The 17864-nt window shown below is 41.0% G+C and overlaps 2 protein-coding genes across 3 annotated transcripts in view; one reads left to right on the top strand and one right to left on the bottom strand.

Annotated features, from left to right (window-relative positions):
* Positions 1–172: 172 nt before the first annotated feature.
* Positions 173–10933, top strand: CASP6 (caspase 6). Its single transcript, XM_075032730.1, has 8 exons — positions 173–683; positions 2387–2428; positions 3194–3236; positions 5233–5379; positions 5820–5896; positions 6344–6519; positions 8690–8846; positions 9441–10933. Exons 1-8 carry the CDS (start codon positions 653–655, stop codon positions 9677–9679), a joined length of 912 nt encoding a protein of 303 aa, XP_074888831.1. The 5' UTR covers positions 173–652; the 3' UTR covers positions 9680–10933.
* A 355-nt stretch (positions 10934–11288) lies between these two features.
* MCUB (mitochondrial calcium uniporter dominant negative subunit beta) overlaps positions 11289–17864 on the bottom strand; it is a 53720-nt gene continuing 47144 nt past the window's right edge. For both annotated transcript variants that reach the window (XM_075032708.1, XM_075032716.1), the window contains exons 4-8: positions 15400–15504; positions 15028–15188; positions 14001–14204; positions 12476–12592; positions 11289–11502 (exon numbers count right to left, since the gene is read on the bottom strand). In XM_075032708.1, the coding sequence (XP_074888809.1) occupies positions 11425–11502; positions 12476–12592; positions 14001–14204; positions 15028–15188; positions 15400–15504 (665 nt within the window). In that variant the 3' untranslated portion in view covers positions 11289–11424. The remainder of the gene's footprint in view (positions 11503–12475; positions 12593–14000; positions 14205–15027; positions 15189–15399; positions 15505–17864) is intronic.

Raw genomic sequence — 17864 nt, 5'->3', positions numbered from 1 at the left:
TTAAGACACCCTGGCACTGGTCCCCTCACAGTTCTAAGATCATCAAAGAGAATGATGCAAGAATAGAGCAAAGCTGCAAAAGTATTCACATCCAGATCTCTCAAAGGCTTATATGTGGGTGCCCAAATGAAAAATGCATTTTGAGTAACAGCCTTTTGGCTTCTAGTACAGTTTTGAAAAAAATCTCAATATAGTAAATGCAGTAGCTTCTCACCATATTTCAGGATGATGCCTTTGTATATGACAGTGCAGTTGCTGAAACACGGTCACTAAAGTAACACATCGCAGGAAAACCGATAACGCATGACAAACTTTAACAGTAACAGGAAGACGCTTTCGCACATCACCCTTCCATCTTCCCGGCCGACTTTCGACCTACGACAGCCGGCCCTTGCAATCTCCCGAGCAGGAGAGGCCCCCCGCGGCCGCCGGCACCCCCCGCGGCCCTCACGGCCCCGCAGCACTTCCCCCCCCCCGCCATCTCCCGCCCCTTTTCTCACAGAGGCGGCGGCCGCCGGCGGAGGAAAGGGCGATAAACGCCCTGTGCCCGAAAAAGTGTCTGGGCCGGGCCAAGGAGGCGGGCCGGCCCCGGGAAGCCAAGGCAAGGCAAGGCAAGGCAAGGCAAGGCGGCAGAGTACTTCGGTCCGCGGTCATGTCGGGCTCGGAACGGCGGCGGCCGGCAGGTAGGTAGGTGGGCGGCGGGGAGGGGGGACCCAGGGGGGCGGCGCGTAATGGCGGCCGCCCGCGGGGTTGCGGGGGGGGGGGGGCGGTTTTTTGGCCGTTAACGGTCTGGGCGGCTCCCGGGCCGCCCCCGTGCCCCAGCAGACACGGTGCCGATCACCCCCCGGCGGAGGAAGAGCGGGAGGCGGACGGATGTCTTTGCTTCCTCTCAGAGAAGAAAGGGGAGCGGGGAAAGGTGGCAGGCGGGGAGAAGGACGGGATGGCGGCGGAGGCAGCCATCGCGGAAGTAGGCTGGAGCGTAAAAGCCAGCGCACCTCCTTGAGGGGAAAGTCCCCCCACCCCGCCACAGGAGCGGGAAATGAAGGGGGGGGGGGGGTGATGCCGGGGAACCCGACCGCCCAGACCCCGCCGCCGGGGAGAGGAGCGGGGAAACGGGCTTGCTTTGTCAACACGGAAGAGAAACGGCTGGCACCGTAAAAAGAGGGGGAAACGCCGTTGCTAGCCGGGGATCAGGTGCCCAGGAAGAACGGTGATGTGTAACAGGAAGACAAGAGAAGAGAGGAGCAGCAAAACCGTGTGGGTTTGGTTCCTGAAGATGCTGTTAGGCTTACATACACGGGTTTTTGTGCCATTTGGTTACTGGTATTTTCTAAATGCCATGTCCTTTGGCCCAAATGGTAGACCTGTTGAGATTAAAACATACCCAGGGACAGATGCTATCAGATCCCAGTGTAATCCAGTGCATACCTTATTTTTGATTCCTTTGAAACCATCTTTACGAGATTTAAGACAGGTAAGTAATCCCACCGAGAGCAATCACTTTTTAAAACAAGCCTGTGTAAGACAAGCAGAAAGCTTTTCATAAATCATAATAATTTTAAGTAGTGTTTACTTGAACAAACCTGCAATATGACAGTGGCAATGAAAAACTAAAGGCTGGGAACTGACTAAACAGGATTAAAAGAACAGGAAAACCATCTTTCCCAAGTTTCCTTTGGCCCAGGAATTCTGTTCTTTGTGTGTCCACATGACAGCATTTTCTGTCTAGAAGTTTGATGACTCTTAACATTTTTATGGTCTGTTGTTTGGAGGTGTGGATTACCCCCCTTCCCCTTTAAGCTGAGGCAAAAGCATCAGCCAGATCTCAGGTACACAAGCAAAAATACAGTGTAAATTTAAAGACAGATGCACTCTTAAAAATATCTGGCTTCCTACTACCAACGGAGTCATGGACACAGGTGGTGTTGCTGTGTTCTCTCTACACTCATTTTTCAGCACTTCTATCATTAGACTGACCTACATGTTATGTTTCAAGCAAACTGAAATAGCTTTTTTTTTGTGTGCGTTCAGGTTACTAGTGATAATTGTAAGACTCAACACCTGAAAGCATGATCAGTATATGCCAGTGGGAAGTTTACATGTCAATAGTAACACTTAAAAGCATGTGACTTCCTTTGAGCCACCCCCCTACTCTCCTGTGCAATGGTGTTCAACGTAGAAGCTTCTAAAGCCAAGTCTAGATTTCTACAAGTTACTTCTAATGTCTTTATGAACTTTTCTCCTCTATCAATACATAGCTGTGTTAGTTTGTTTTGCAGAAGTCTTTAATCAGATGTGAAAAACGGATGTCAAAAGGCAGTATCGTATATACAAAGTAGTTTGTAAAGTATACGTATACATGACCCGTCTTCTCTTATAATTGCAGGCCACATCCAGTTGGACAGCAGACCTACTTCAACCACCACAGGTACAGTATAGTATATAGTTTTCATAATGTGGTAATTAGTCTCCACCAGTAGTAGTAGGACCTGTGATTTTATAGCCCATTGAGATGTTTAAGCGAAAGGAGTTAAGTATGTTGGCCTAACCATCTGCATGTCTTTAGTTCTGCACACTCCCAAAATGTGCTTGTTACCTGGTGTTCCCACAATGTTACCTTTATATGCATTCTGTTACTGGAGATACTTATGTCTGTATAGGTTAGCTGAAGAAAAAGGTATAAATCTTGCATCTTCTCAGTTGTCATGAACTATACGCACTATTACACTATGATCTGCTATGACTCATATGCTTCATCCAACCTCAAAGAGAATGCTCAGCTTTGCATTAGCATCATTACTGAAATAAAAGAAACACCAGTGTATTTTTAGATTATGTAAAAACATAACTATTGAGTTAGAGAGTCTGTTTAAATACAGCCAGCTAGTTAGTTATATAAAATCATGATCTCTGAAAATATCTATATAGATACAAGTACACAGATATAAAATATGCATGTCTTGACCACCTAAAATTCAAACTGTTGGAGTTGGAACTTTTAAGAACAGCCTCCAAAAGCTGTGGGTGCAGACAAACGCTAATGAAGCTGTTTAACTGCATGCCTACTTGCCTGATGTGTGAATGAGCTTTTGGTTCACATTACAGCTAAACTTTAAGGCTGGATGCACAAATTCAAATTGTTTCTTTTTAATGAATATTTAGAGCCTAAATCACCTTTTGATCTCTTTAACAGATGGAAATCAGAACATCACAGAAGTAGATGCACTTGATACAAGGTAAAGTTCTGATGGCAATGACAGAGAGATGGCCTCTGGCACTGAGGTCAGTGCAGGGTTTTCTGATTTTTGTTAAGAATGTGACTGGATGATTCAGCTCAACTCCACCCACTTACATTTCTAGTTTTAGCTACACCAGATGCAGAATCACCCTTCTTGCCATGCAGGCATGCAGAAGGGACCATTAGGAGTGGACTAGTTTTATGTTGGGCAATGTGCAGAGACTGTGGCAAAACCGCCATCACAGTCTAAGGAACAATTGGGCACACTAAGTGACAGAGTGTATCACAGGAATATATTCCTCTAGAAGGAGGGTAAATGGACCACAGGATAGTGATGCCATGAATTTTTCCTACTCTATCTTACAACATCACCTAGCCCTAGAAAAGGTAAACTACCTGCCTGATAACTTCCTTTGCCTTACCCACTCAGTGAATACAGCTGAGTAGAGAATGAAATATTTAGGGAACCATCCTTTTAATGGTCATTCACAGGATCCAGGGACCTAACTGTCCAAAATCCCTACTAGCCCTATGTCTAGCCAAATCCTAAGGACGATAAATTGCCAAAATCCGAATAAACTCTGTTGCACTGTATCATGTTAAGTACTCAAATTAGGGAGAGTGTGATAAAGCACCCCACTTAACTTTTCTTATTGGTTAGTCAGCCAGCATTGTAGAAATCCCCAGACTTTGAACAGTCATCCAGAATTCCTGTTAGCGTTCTTACGCAGACATTACAAAAAGATGTTTTATTAAGGGGCTGCTCATAATAAAGTGGAGAAGCAGAAATAGTTTATGTATAACTTTGGCCATTTTGTAGTGAAGCAAAAGCATTTTGCTGACGAAACTGTGATCTTTAAGTAATATCTGCAGGCAAATACTCTAAGCAATTTCTTCCACCGATTGCACCAAAACTGAACATTCCATAGCAGGAAAAAAAGACAGTAACATGCCAAAAATGACAGCTCTACAAGAGCCAGTCCTAGGGTAGCATGACCTGGACTGTCATTCTGTGCATCTATAACACTGGCCTTGTCTATAGCCAGGGCTATTGCCAGAAGCGTTTTAGTTGTTGTTTTCTGCACTGATACCTCTGTCTACAAAAGCAGGAAGATTGTCTGCTTTGTCTCTCAAAATACAGCCATGCCATTGCTTAGAAATGACCTTTTGGGTCCAAGTGCACAGTCCATAGCATGCTATCACAGACTTCTGTGTTGTGTTTTGCTCATAAAACAATAAAATTGCTGAACGCTACTCCAAACGCACAGGCGTTCCATGTGTTTGTTGCCATGACAGTTTGAAGTCCTCTACTTGGAAGCTGGGGAGGTCATTTGTTCTGTCCATCAGAAAAACACTGTCCTTTAGCTTAAGGATTTTGTTGGCTGGTTGCTAAAAACTAGATGAATGGTTGTAGTGTCATAGCTTTCATTTTGTTAAGGTAAATAATAAAAATTTGTTCTCCTTTTCAAGATACACTATGCATACCACCTCACCACCAGTTTATATATTGCTTATGATGCAGCACTTGGTTTAGTTACAAGAACTTGAAGCAAATCTCAGACAGCTACAATTCCAAATAAGTACATATGCACTAACCAATTAGGTTAAAGTACTATTCAGCTAAACATGTAACATGGAGAATTAGAGCCAAGTCTGAAGTGCACTGTTATATGCCTTACTGTGTTACTATTGAGATAGCCTTCTGACAAGGGAAAATACAAATACGTTGTAGAGAAACTGTTCAACCTACCCGAGAGCCTAGTACACACCCAACACTTGTTTTTTCTGAATTGCTTAACATGCCCAAGCTTTTCAAAAAGACCTAGCAATTTAGGCTCTTCCTAAAATATTGCACACTTTGAGGTCTTGTCTTCTGAAGTTGGAACTTCCAAGTCTCTAGTCAATTAAAAAATCTCAGCTAGCAGGAATACAGGAAAGGAATTCAATTAGTCATTAACTCATTTATCAAGAATGTTTTCCATCTCTGGCAACAGACAAACACTTGATCCTGCAGTGCAATACAAGATGAACCATCAAAGAAGAGGAATTGCGTTAATCTTCAATCATGAACACTTTTTTTGGCATTTAAGGCTGCCAGACAGACGTGGGACTCTTGCAGACAGAAACAATCTGAAATGCACGTAAGGAACTTCGTTTCTTTACTAAAGCTTAAAAAGCTAAACTTCAGAAATCATCGTCAAATAAGCGGTTAGTTACCTAAATCTTATGTTTAAGTATAGAACAAAAGACTTTGCAGACATAAGCACCTATGCAACCTTGGCAAAGAAAGCCATAATAAAAAAGCTTCAAGGCACGTTCCCTTAAGTCACAGAAATTGCTGGCACAAGTCCTATGATTTCAGAGAGTCCAGAGCTCTCTTAGGACAAACTCTTTGAAGTAACTTTAGGTATTAGACCTGCACTTGATGCCCATTTGAGTTCAAAATCAACTTTAGTAGTTTTTTTCATAAATAATGCATAAACATGAATATTTATTCTCTCACAGGGAAAGCAACTGAGTTGGTAGCAACTGACATAATTTCAGCAAGATTTTTACTAATACTGATGTGTTTTAACAATAGTTTGACAGACCTTGGATTTGAAGTCAGACATTTTGATGACCTGAAAGCAGAAGATGTGCTGCTGAAAATTTATGAAGGTAGGAGACTATATTACGTCTAACTATTTGTAGCAGAATTTCCAGGTATCTTTTCTTCCATTCTCTCTGTTCATCTAACTTAAAATAGTTTTTGTGCACAAGGAAGTTGTTTAACATTAGAAGGACTTAAGGGTTAGACTTCAGATTATTTTATTGCAATATAAGTGAAGCTTCTGTGGAGAGAACTAAGGAAGTCGCTAAGAGCTGAAAGAAAGCACCTGCACCTGGGAGAAGTTAGTAACTTTCTTCATTTTACTTCTAGTGGCCCCTGCCTTCAGCCATGTTGAATCATTGCACCTTCAAATCGCTGTAGTATTACACTGTCTGAAAATAGGGTTCATTTGAAAAAGGACTGATCAGAGATTAGATGATAAGATATAAATGTGCAATGTTTTTTAAACCTGAAGATTACTGTTTAGTCATCTAAACACGACTTGACTATTTCAGCCTCTCAGGATGACCACAGTAATGCTGACTGCTTTGTTTGTGTGTTCCTGAGTCATGGTGAGAATGATCATGTTTATGCATATGATGCCCAAATCAAAATTGAGACAATCACAGACATGTTCAGAGGAGACAAGTGCCAGAGTCTGGTAGGAAAGCCGAAGATATTTATCATTCAGGTAAGATGTCCTTTTCTGAATTCAGTGGAGTTAACACTGACCTATGTCTTCTTGTAATACAGAAGTCAGTTTTCCTGATACAGTCTTTCCACAAGGGAAAGTTTTTGCATCTTTAGGAAAGAAGGTATGGAAAACTGTTCCTTAAAGGCATTTAAGACAAGGATTTTTCTCTTTTTTTAAAAACATTTATGTACACAATTGTTAATATTATGATTCTAGCTGTATGTAATAAGTAATTTATTGAAGAACAACCCAAATTAATCCCATGTTGGATTGGTTGTCAGTGTATATTTAATGGCAGAGAAGAGAGTTAACATTTTTTTGAGAAAGTTGCGTACAGCCTCAGCTCAGTTCCTACTGTTCACACCTCACAGCCCTAGGCTAGGCTTGTAGAAGGCTATCAAACCTCCTTACTTTCACCGTTTCCTCCCAGGCAAGTCCCTTTACTTGATCCTTACAGAAGTTAGTGGTTTTTGTGGTTTTTTTTTTTTTTTTGGGGGGGGGGGGGGGGTCGGTTAATTTTGGTGGTGGTGATGTATTTTTTGTTTTTCTTTATTTTTTTGTGTTGTTTCTTTTCTGTCCATGACCAATACTTGGCATCTCTGTAGAATTTAAAGAATCAATTAAAGGCTTTCTTGTCTCAGAAATACTGTTTGTGCTAAGCGGTCAAATAAAGCCCATATGTAACCTCCTGTTTTACTCCTTGGTTCACAGGATAACGCAAGTTGGAAGGGACCTCAGGAGGTCTCTGGTCCAGCCTCCTGTTCAAAGCAGAGTCAGTTATGGGGTCAAACCAGGTTACACAGGGCTTTATCCCATCTTTATCCGGATTACAATTAGCAAACTCATATGAGAACCTGGCCTTCCAAATGAAAGCTTCCTTAGGCACAAGACCACTGCAAGAATCAACACATTGTTAATTCTTCTTTCATTAGGACTCATTCAGCTTTGATTTTTTTTTAACTAGGTGCCAAAAGATGGAAAAACATTTACATATTTTAAGTTGGAAACATAATACAATACTCATCAAAAAGCAAATTAATTTAGTTCAGTTCATCAATCGAGTTCTTTTACAGCACAATTGCTATAGCATTTACCTTTGGAAATCAGAGGGAACAGCAAGCATGGAACTTCATCACTGTAAATGAAAGAAGATTTTCATGTTTCTCTCTTTAGTCATAGTTCTTGAGTAATGCTCCTTACCTACTTTGTATCTTTTGAGTGTGTTCTTACCTTCTTATCCTCCACATATAGCCTTTCTGTAATGCTGACCATACCGGGCTCACTTACCGGCTTCTCACAAAAAAACCCTCCCTCAACTAATGCATTTGAGACTGAATTAAGAGCAGAAGCGTAACAGCATATAATGATGGCTCTGCTTCAGAGCGCTTATTCAACACTGCCTTGCCAACAGGTCCGAGGGAAGCGATTCTTCCTCTCTACTCAGCACTGGTGAGGCTGCTGCATCTGAAGTATTGTGTCCAGTTCTGGGTTGCCCAGTAGAACCAAAATATGGACTTACTGGAATGAGTCCTGCAAAGGGCCACAAAGATGATTAAGGGACTGGAGCATCTCTCATATGAGGAGAGGCTGAGGGAGCTGGGACTGTTCAGCTTGGAGGAGATGGCTCAGGGGAATCCTATCAATGTTATAAACACCTGGTGGGAGGGAATAAAGAAGAGGGAGCCAGGCTCTTTTCAGTGGTGCCCAGTGACAGGATAAGAGGCAACTGGCACAAATTAAAACATGTGAAATTCCATCTTAACACAGGAAAACACTTTTTTACTGTGAAGGTGGTCAAACACTGGAAGAGGTCACACAGAGAGATTGTGGAATCTTCATGCATCTATGAAGATACTCAAAAGCTGACTGGACATAGTCCTGGACAACTTGCTCTAGCTAACCCTGCTTGAGCCAGGGGGTTGGACTAGGTGATCTCAAGAGGCCCCTTCCAATCTCAGCGATTCTGTGATCATCTCGGAGCTTTCACTGTACTTCGTCACCAATATTTTAACTGATAGAGATGTAAATGGGTCTTTATGAATCCAGACTTATGGTAATGTGGAACACATAACTGAACAGAAGTCCCTTCTGGTTAGTGTCAGAAGTATCGTATTAACATAGGTGAGCTTGGCAGAGGTGAAAGCATAACAATACTTCTCACCAACAGGCGTGTCGAGGTGATAAACATGATGATCCAGTTATTGCTCGGGATGCAACAGACGGTAGTGATGAATCCATTGTCAATGACACAGAAGTGGATGCAGCTGGTGTATACACCCTGCCTGCTGGTGCAGACTTTATCATGTGCTACTCTGTGGCACAAGGTAAGTTCTAATACTTTACATCTGATGTCTGATACTTTACTTCTTCTTCTTGACTTTTGTAGTCTTCTTGACTTTTGTAGTCAAAATAATGAGTATAGTTCCAGGTCCTGTGTTTTACATGTCTGATAAGTGACATCTTGTCTGGGAAAGAGCCTCACATGTTTAGGAAGAAGTGAAAATAAACTGTCAAGGTTGCAGTTAATTTGCCAAGCAGAAACATTCTCATCAATCTTGCTGCTGAGCTATCTGCTGACAGCAAGGATTCCTCTCTTTTCCAGGATTGTAGGATTCTGGTGGCTTACAAATTTCCATGCACTACATGGCTGTCTCATCTGCTCTCTTGTAATGTACAGATACAATCCTGTAAGCTACCAGTCCCTGAACCATGCTTCTCTTGGCTTAGCACTATAAATGACCTCAAAGCCATTTCCCATCTACAATTTCCAGTGAAATTGCATAATTGGCAAAGTAAGATTTATACCCATTAGTAATATCTTACAGATGCAGCTAGCAAGCAGTAACTCTCATGAATATTTTGCAAGTTGCATGACTACTTACATTTGGGTATAATTTTATGTTCCCATTCTACAATAGGTTACTTTTCTCATCGTGAAACTGTAAATGGCTCCTGGTACATTCAAGATTTGTGTGAGGCACTTAAGAAGCACGGCTCTTCCTTGGAGTTCACAGAACTTCTTACTGTTGTTAACAGGAAAGTATCTCGTCGCAGAGTGGATATGTGCAGAGACATTAATGCTATAGGAAAAAAACAGATTCCTTGTTTTGCCTCAATGTTAACTAAAAAACTGTATTTTCATCCAAAATCTAAGTAGATTGTTACTTAACAATGACAACTGTTAACTAGGACTCACTGCAGAATTGAAAAACACACCATCTTAGTTCAGGAGACTAATATTCTACAAGATTGTTTGCAAAAACACTGGGATCAAATATTACAGTTTGTATACATAATAGTTTCTAAAATCTTAAAGCAATTTTAAAGCTAGTAGTAGAGCTCTGTTCATCTCAGGGAATTTGGGAAAAGTTGACTGGTGCAAAACTATTAAGAGGTGCTCAGATTTTACTGAAATTGGTATTCTAGATTACTTTTTTTCATAAAAGTTTTTTGCTTGATTGCCACCTAACTATGGCATATTTTACTATTTCCAAAACATTTCAGATGTTGCATTGGATTAGCTTGTCTTGCTCCAAGAGCACAGTCTACAGGGAATGTTTGTAGCGCATCTTTTTAAATCTGCAGACAGCAGTATCCACCTTCCACTTCTTGTGGATTTATTGAGCTTTTTAGACTATTTTATATTTTCTCTCAACACTAAAAAGGAACTTAATTCCTTGACTACAGTTGTAGCATTAATATAGATAAAGAGCTTCTTTTTGCTTGCACATCATATACGTTTGGGGCACAATTACAGCTTGCTGGCATTTTGCATCCTCAGGAGAAAAGCAAGCAGTAGTGAAATGAGGACATGTACAGCTTGCTTTGGGTGACTTTGGGCAAGCTTGCCTTGTACACATCTCTAAAGCTAAAGCAAATCATTTCGAGGTTCCAGGCTCACTTATAACTGCTGGACATCTCTAGGCAGCTCTGCAAAATACAACATATGCAAACCTGCATACTTCAGGCCTTGGTGTTGAAACAGCCTCTTCCTCCCCTTGGCCCCAGAGGGGATCAGCCATGCTCTGTCATTGTGTACATAAAAGTGATAGTGCATTTGTCACCATCGGACATTTCACCTTAGGATTGTTACTACTGCAGCATCAGTAATTTCAATGATACTGACTAGAAGCGAATATTTTTTTTATTATTTTTTACATTATTGGTACATATGCTTAACTGGGGAACAATGGAGAACTGTCTTAATCCACTTTCCTGGGTACAAAATAATTGATTTACTGGCTTTGCTTTAGTTAAATCTTCCCATAAACTATGTTCTGAGTCACAGATATTAAATCTTACTATGGCTACTTTTAAGCTTTGTATAAATCATGTATGTTTGAATGTTTTGATAAATTCTTTCGATAAAATGCAACAATGAAACATAAATGATTTTATAGTAAATGAGTTTGAGTATATCTTACTTTTCCAGCAATATTTACTAAAAAAGCTTACTTGTGATGCAATCAATGCACAGAGCTAGGAAAAAGGAAACAGTAGTCTCAGGAAAAAAAATCCTTAATACTTGATGCAGAAGTTAATTATTCTATGAGCTACTGCTGTGCTATAGTAAATGGTACTAAAAAGACAGCCCTTGTTCTATAAAACATCCCTGTCATTTTACCAGCAGGCAGAATGCCTCCATTTTACTAACGAGATTTGACAAATATCTTGAAGAACTTTGCTTCAGCAGCTTCTTCGTAGGGTTTCGGGGAAAAAAAAAAAACAAAAAGAAAAACAAAACAAAACCAAACCCAAACCATCAAGTGATCAAATAATTTTTGTAGGTATTTATTGCAACTTTCAAAACTATATAGTGGTCAAAAATACCCAGTTTCTGTAGAGTAACTAAATGTTTGTATCAGCTTTTAAAGGGCAATTCTAATATATACAAAACCAAAGTCAGTCCTTGTCATTGATTTCCTGGATTGGAAGCCTCAAGTGCAGAGGTTGGCGCAGACGCCTCAGGGATTCTTCTGCCTGCCAGTGCAACAAAGAGTGAGAGTTAGTCCTTCCGCAGCCCTCCGTTTTCTCCTCCTCTTTCACACATCCAGTATCTTTCCTTTCTCAGAAGGCATTGGTCTTACACAAGAAACCAAACTGATCAAATGGACGATGCTGAACATTTACAGGCCGCTCGGGTCGTTCAGCCAGTCTCCAGAGGGAAGCATGTGCCCTGCCTGTCCATACACTCACTCCCACCCCGAAGTATTTTCCTGAAATTACAGTTACAAAATTTATACTCGCAGGCTACTGAAAAGGCATCAAACTCTAGCCTTATTCCAATGTGGTTCATGAAATGATACCCTGAACCACAGGTCTTGAACTAAAATTAGGGGTAGTTTCAATTTTCTTTTACAAGACATTGAACACAGGGCTAGTGGGATGGGATGGGGGAGTAAGAATTCAGGAGTGAGAGATCTGCTACACTTTTTCATGAAGACCACAAAGTTTCTCGTAGGTGCACACACCACCTTTCCCATCCACTCGCCCATATTCTGTAAATCTAAGCCTTTTACCTAAGGAATAGGATTAAGATGTCAAATGCTGAATTCTGCAAGACAGTCTCCTTCCAAGGAAGGGAGGAGATTGTGTTACCACAGCAGTGCAGCAAACATACTGTCTCCAAAAGCAATGCAGCTATTCTATTAAAATGGCCAAAAATGCAACATATTAGAGTACACAAAAAATGGATGCGTAGGGCTGATAAACTGACTGACTTGTTTTAAATTCAATTCATGAAGGTCTCCCTTTCTGATGACTTACTGAAGTACTTTATACATCAATGGCAAACATTGTACGGCTATTTGAACAGCTGAAACTGGCTGATAAGCAATATGCTGTTTTGAATGTAAGTAGCAAACCTTGAGGTCAATTTTCTGTTAACTGGGAGTTTACTGAAAAAATCTTAAGCCAGAGGCTACTTCATTATTTAAGGACTGTATTTAAATACCTCTGCTAGGTCTTCTTTGAGCTTGTTATACCGTTCCACATTAAAATGCTGGGTTTTGGATTTCCGATAGAAGTAGTGGAGGAACTGCCTGTCTTTAGCATCAGGATAAATGTAGTCCTGGTGAAGAAAGCAGGGCACGTATTTGGGGTTAGCAAGAAAACTGGATAGAGGTCAGAAGATTATCTGTACAAAGGAGTTTTCAATAGAAATTCAGCCTGTTTCAGGAATATTTAACTAGTGCAACACACACAGTATGTTCTGTTAAGAGGCTACATATGAAGTTATGTCCTTATAGGTCATAAGGGCCTTTTAGACACATGGTAGGAATAATTTCTATCACATCTAAAGGAATTTTCAATTATAATAAAGACATAGTGTGATCTTCATGACTGGAGCCACCTGAGTCAATGGACAGTACTTCCAAGGAGTCAGAGAAAGTTCAGCTACTATTTCTCAAAGACTTACTTGAAAGTCTTAAGCAATGGCTCCAGCAGCTGTTCAAAAAAGCCAAGTAGTAATCTCTTTATCTACTCATATACAAAAAGTAGGAATGCCTTAGCCCTTCTTAAAAATCAGTGAGAAGGAGTAAAACTTGTATTCTGAGTGAGCTCTTAATAAAAAACAGATGTGTCTCCCCTTTTCACTAAAGGAACCTGACATCTCATGAGGTCTATAGATCCATTGGTATTATAGAAGGAAGCGCTGGTTACTCTTCCACATACCTCCATAACAAAAAGAGTTTTGCATCACAGAAAGTTCAACATCAAAAAGTCCACTTTGGGAGTAAAGTACAGAGCTAAAGCAGGAAAAAGAAACATTTCTTGAAGTGTTACAGGATTTCAGGACAAGTCTGTATTGTGGAGCTCAGTTAAGATTTTGTTGTTGTTGCTGTTGCTCAGCAAACTTCTTTTCTTCTAAACAATGCCTGTTTCCTGCTCCATTTCAGCTGTCCTAGATTTACCTCCATTCATTCAAAGTCATGGAAAAACAGTCAGATTATGAAGAACAAAGCAATAACATTTTTTCAGGCACTAAATTAGGTATATTTCAATAATGCAACTGCCAGAATTCCAAACGGTTTCGTACCCTGCACTGTTTATACATAAACTCCAGCCGATAAAAGCTACTGTTCAGTGATTTGGTTCCGTAAGGCAGCATTCGCAAACTGGCACAGCACTACTAGTTGCTCTCCCTTTACAGCAATAAGTAAGGTGCCATTTACTATTCAAAGTGATCTACAAAAATTTAAAATAAAAGGAGAGACTTCTTTCATCACTTTTCATTCCCTAGGTTATGAAATATAACAGACAGTAGTTATGCTCAGCAGCTGGTCTGCAGTTCATGTGTAACAGTACCTGGCTTGATTTTGCATAATGTAATGTTCGTATCCAGCCCCATTAGGGATCAAACAAGTCCCTGTCTGATGGCAAGACTACTTACTGAATTAGATTTTCATCAGAGCCCAAACATTGTGATTTTTCAGAGTCAGTTTTCCTCCTTTACAATACACCAGACGAGGACTTACCTGTTTAGTAAGAACAAAGTAGGCGTAGAAAGCCATAGCACTCCCGTAAGTGATGAAGTATGTGACCGGCTCCATGATGTCCCACGAGTAGACCCACCACGTGAGCCACGCCAACGCTCCCCCTTGTGTTGACATCAGAGCTAAGCCAACCCATAGAAGCCTGGAGGTCTTTGCATCTGCACTGTCCGTGATTCTGGCTTTCATCTAAGGAAAAGAAATATGGAAACCTGTTCAAGCAAACATGAATGCTCCTCTGATGAGCAGCTCCTCAACTATGTTTTCTCCTGCTGAGCTAGATCCTTTTTCAGGATCTTTTACTGACTTCTCTTAACGACTTACCCTGCTGAGAAAGAAAAGGACTGAAATACAAGGGCAACCAGATCTCCTGGCTGTTGTGCACCAAGAAATCCTGCTTTTAATCTCCCCTTCGCACTACTAGGGATTTACGTCTACTGGATTTCCATTTACCATTCAAGGCAGTTCTGGTTAACACGGAGGCTGGTCCTCACAAAGCAGGTCTGAAGCCAAAGAAAAGTTTGTCTGCTTTGTCAGGCTCTTTCTGGTTTCCTCCCCTTGTGCTGGGATAGCCTAGCCTGCTCTAGATCAACATTCATACCTTCCCTTCTTGGATTCTGGCAACAATTAATCCAAACAATTTGCCTTGCTGATATAGAAAACCCTAGCCTAAGCCACAGATAATTTCTATCTCACTATTGTTATTTCTGTAATGCGTATTCAGAACTCATACAGCAACAGGTGACTAAGTGGACTTTCAATTCCAATAGTAGCCATGCTGAGGCTTGTTCATGACAGCTTTCTCCAGGTGTTGTGGTTTCTACCCAGGGAATGTGCATAGCAGGAGGAAAAAGAACTGAATTGAAAATAATCTGAATTGTATTTTAATTGACCCTCATTTACATAATAAACAAACCCTAGCCATTCATGCTGATTTTCTTCTATGACAGGACTTACTCTTGATGAAAGGAAATGGATGTGAGTTTAAAGAAAAGTAACCCCACTTTCTAACCTGTTCAAGAGGCAGCAGCTCTTCTTTCAGATGGTCCAGTTTCTGTAGCAATTCTTTCTCTTTCCTGACCTGGTGATCTTCTAAATGTAGAGCCACAAACAATCTGTGAACCAAGGATTTGACATCTTCCATTTCAGTAGCATGCTCACTACTCAGCTTATCTGAAAAGAAAATGTTTGTCACATAAAACATTTCAAGAACCCACCCTTCTTCATTCTCTCACCACCTCCAACCCCCAAAAGCAAGACCATCCAATGATAAAAAAAACCAAAGAGAAATTCCTTCCTCCAGACATGTTGCAGTGTTCTGAGACTTCCCACGCGTTTCATTAGATGAAGTGAGATCATCAGAGTTATTAAGCATTGCTCTTACCTTTTACAGGAGGTGACACACTGTATGCTGTGTTGTTGATAACAAGTTTAAAGTCATTCATCAACAAGACCTCCATCAAGGTTGCATCAGAGACCTTGCTACCATCTGCAGAAGAAAGATTTAAGTTCTAAATCATTTGTCATAAGGAATCTTAAACATTAGCTGACACCCCTTTGGAAAAGTGCTAGAGTTCTTTATTAATAATGCTTGGAAGGGAACTGTACTTTTAGTAAATCTGGTAACTGACACTAAACAGTAAGGAGGAACACATCAACATAGAGTGTGTGCCTGAATGCTTTCTCTAGCAGTGTCACTCAGACTTGTCACTACTATTGTCCCACAAATGGAGTTTGTTTACCCAGTGTGCAAGCCAATAACACACAGAGTCGAGGTATTTTCAAACTAATTTCATTGATGCGCATGAATGGGTGCCTGTCTCAAGACAGCACAGCCTTGTCTCAAAAATCCTCATAATTATACACTTAACTAATACATATTCATTGTTATTTTCCTTAATGATTGGTTCTTCTTCACCCCTCATGTAAATTAGTGTGCAGACTCTGTCTTCTTCCTTCATTGTCTTCTTTTGAGTAGGTGGTATCATTTGAGTAGGTGGTCAATGAGTCAGTGGTTGCCATCTCCCCCTGTAGGCATTACCTTTTACCTACTTCTTTCCTAATCTGGCAGTTCCAAGCAGTTCTTCAAGGTTTATTGACCAGACCACAATCATTACCTTTTCTGACATAAACATCCTACTTATTTACAAAGCTCCATTGTCTAGTAGTTAGTCCCTAAACCCTAAATAATGTCTAGTTACTGTTTCCCTATTTTAAATATTAACTGATGGGGGCTGTACACAGGACTTTAGCAGCTGCCTTGTTATTTCAATCATATTATACATATTAATTGATAACACTACAAGCAGACTTGGATTTTCTTATGATTATGACTAGAATCAACCCATTGGGAAGGGGAGGGCAGAAGATAAAGAAGTCTTGCATAAAACAGCAATAAATCGCAACATAAAGATCTGCAATTTTGTTTCTCCATCCACACACATTTGCATCTTCACTAGGACAAAGGGTTTTGGGAAATTAAAAGACCTTCCAAGACCTCATCTTCAGGTATAGATTTATGCCTTTCCTTAAACAGGCTCTTCTAGTCAAAAGGAGCAATTCTTGTCAGTCGTGGCGTTCAGATTTTTATTAATGGTACTTGAAATCGCTCTGTTTCACTACCAGTTGTGACTGGGAGTTAAGAGGTAGATAGCTAGACTGTCCAGTCCAAGGCAGACCAGGAGCCACAGAGGCATTAGTCTAAAAAGCTCTGGAGAACCCTTTTTTACTTTTCGGTTTTACGCAAAAATTTACATGAATGCTACCCCATCAGCAACACAAAAAACAGGCTGAGAAAAAAAAATCATATCTATTTTCAATGACTTAAAGTCAGAGACAAGGGGGAAACAATGACATTCAATCAGGAAAGCTGGTTGTTGAAGATTTTATCCTGCTTTTATATTCGTTCCTTCTTTTCATTCCCTCTCTACCCTTTTTCTTTGCCAAAGGCCCTTTCACCCAAAAGGCAGTATTTGTGTCTGCCTAGGGCTTAGAAGAGATTTGCCACTGGTAAGCAGATCACAACTTCAGTATATGAAAAGGCTCTCATCCAACAGCATGGACATACTGCAGCCCTTCCCAGGGCATTCTCAACACAGTGGATCTTGCAAGATTAGTACTCTGGCAACATTTCTGCTTTCTTGATAACAGGAAAAATAGCTGCATCCAAATGAGAAATGGATCCCTTCCTATTTTACATTCAATACACAAGGGCAGATGTAATCTAAAACCTCTGCTGAAATGTGAAAGATCCGTTTCGTCCCATCTCTGCTTCTTGTTTCCCCTGTTTAAAGGGGCCTGAAGTTTGCAAATAACCTCTTTTCTTTAGTAGATTACTACTCTTCCTGCCTGCCGGCTTTCATATCTCCTCCTCATTGCACCATCCACGCAGCTAGGAGGCAAAAGAACACATCATATCCCGCAGGGAGCTGAACACACCCAAAAGGAGCTCCCGGAGTTGTTAGCAGTAACACGTAACAGTGGATCCACCGGAGCACTCACTGGGTGAAGTCCCGCAGATCCCAGAGCCACCCAGTAAAACCAGCCCCTGGAGAGGGTTCAGATGGCCCAAGAACCCCCACAGCCAAACATCATTGCTGCTGGACACATCGCTGTGGCAGGGGGGGGTTCAAAAGCCACAGAGCGGCTGTTCCACGATACCTGTTTGACCTGGCCACCTTCATTTCCTATACATAAAAAGGGCATCTTCCCCTGCCCCTGCCAAGGGGTGGGCAGCGGCAGAAAACAGCAGCTTTACTCCCGAAACGAGTAATGACGAGGCTACAAAATATGAAGATTTTTGTATGTAAATATTTGTCACAGCGCTACTGGCCCAGCTCCTCCATCTGT

The sequence above is a fragment of the Buteo buteo genome, chromosome 1, assembly GCF_964188355.1.
Source record: "Buteo buteo chromosome 1, bButBut1.hap1.1, whole genome shotgun sequence".
NCBI classification, from domain to species: Eukaryota; Metazoa; Chordata; class Aves; order Accipitriformes; family Accipitridae; genus Buteo; species Buteo buteo.
This window is presented reverse-complemented; position numbering and strand designations above follow the sequence as displayed.

Coding starts and splice junctions, on each gene's coding strand:
- CASP6 (XM_075032730.1), top strand. CDS start 653: ATGTCGGGCTCGGAACGGCGGCGGCCGGCAG. Junction 684..2,386: donor GGAACGGCGGCGGCCGGCAG/GTAGGTAGGTGG, acceptor TTATAATTGCAG/GCCACATCCAGTTGGACAGC. Junction 6,520..8,689: donor CGAAGATATTTATCATTCAG/GTAAGATGTCCT, acceptor TCTCACCAACAG/GCGTGTCGAGGTGATAAACA.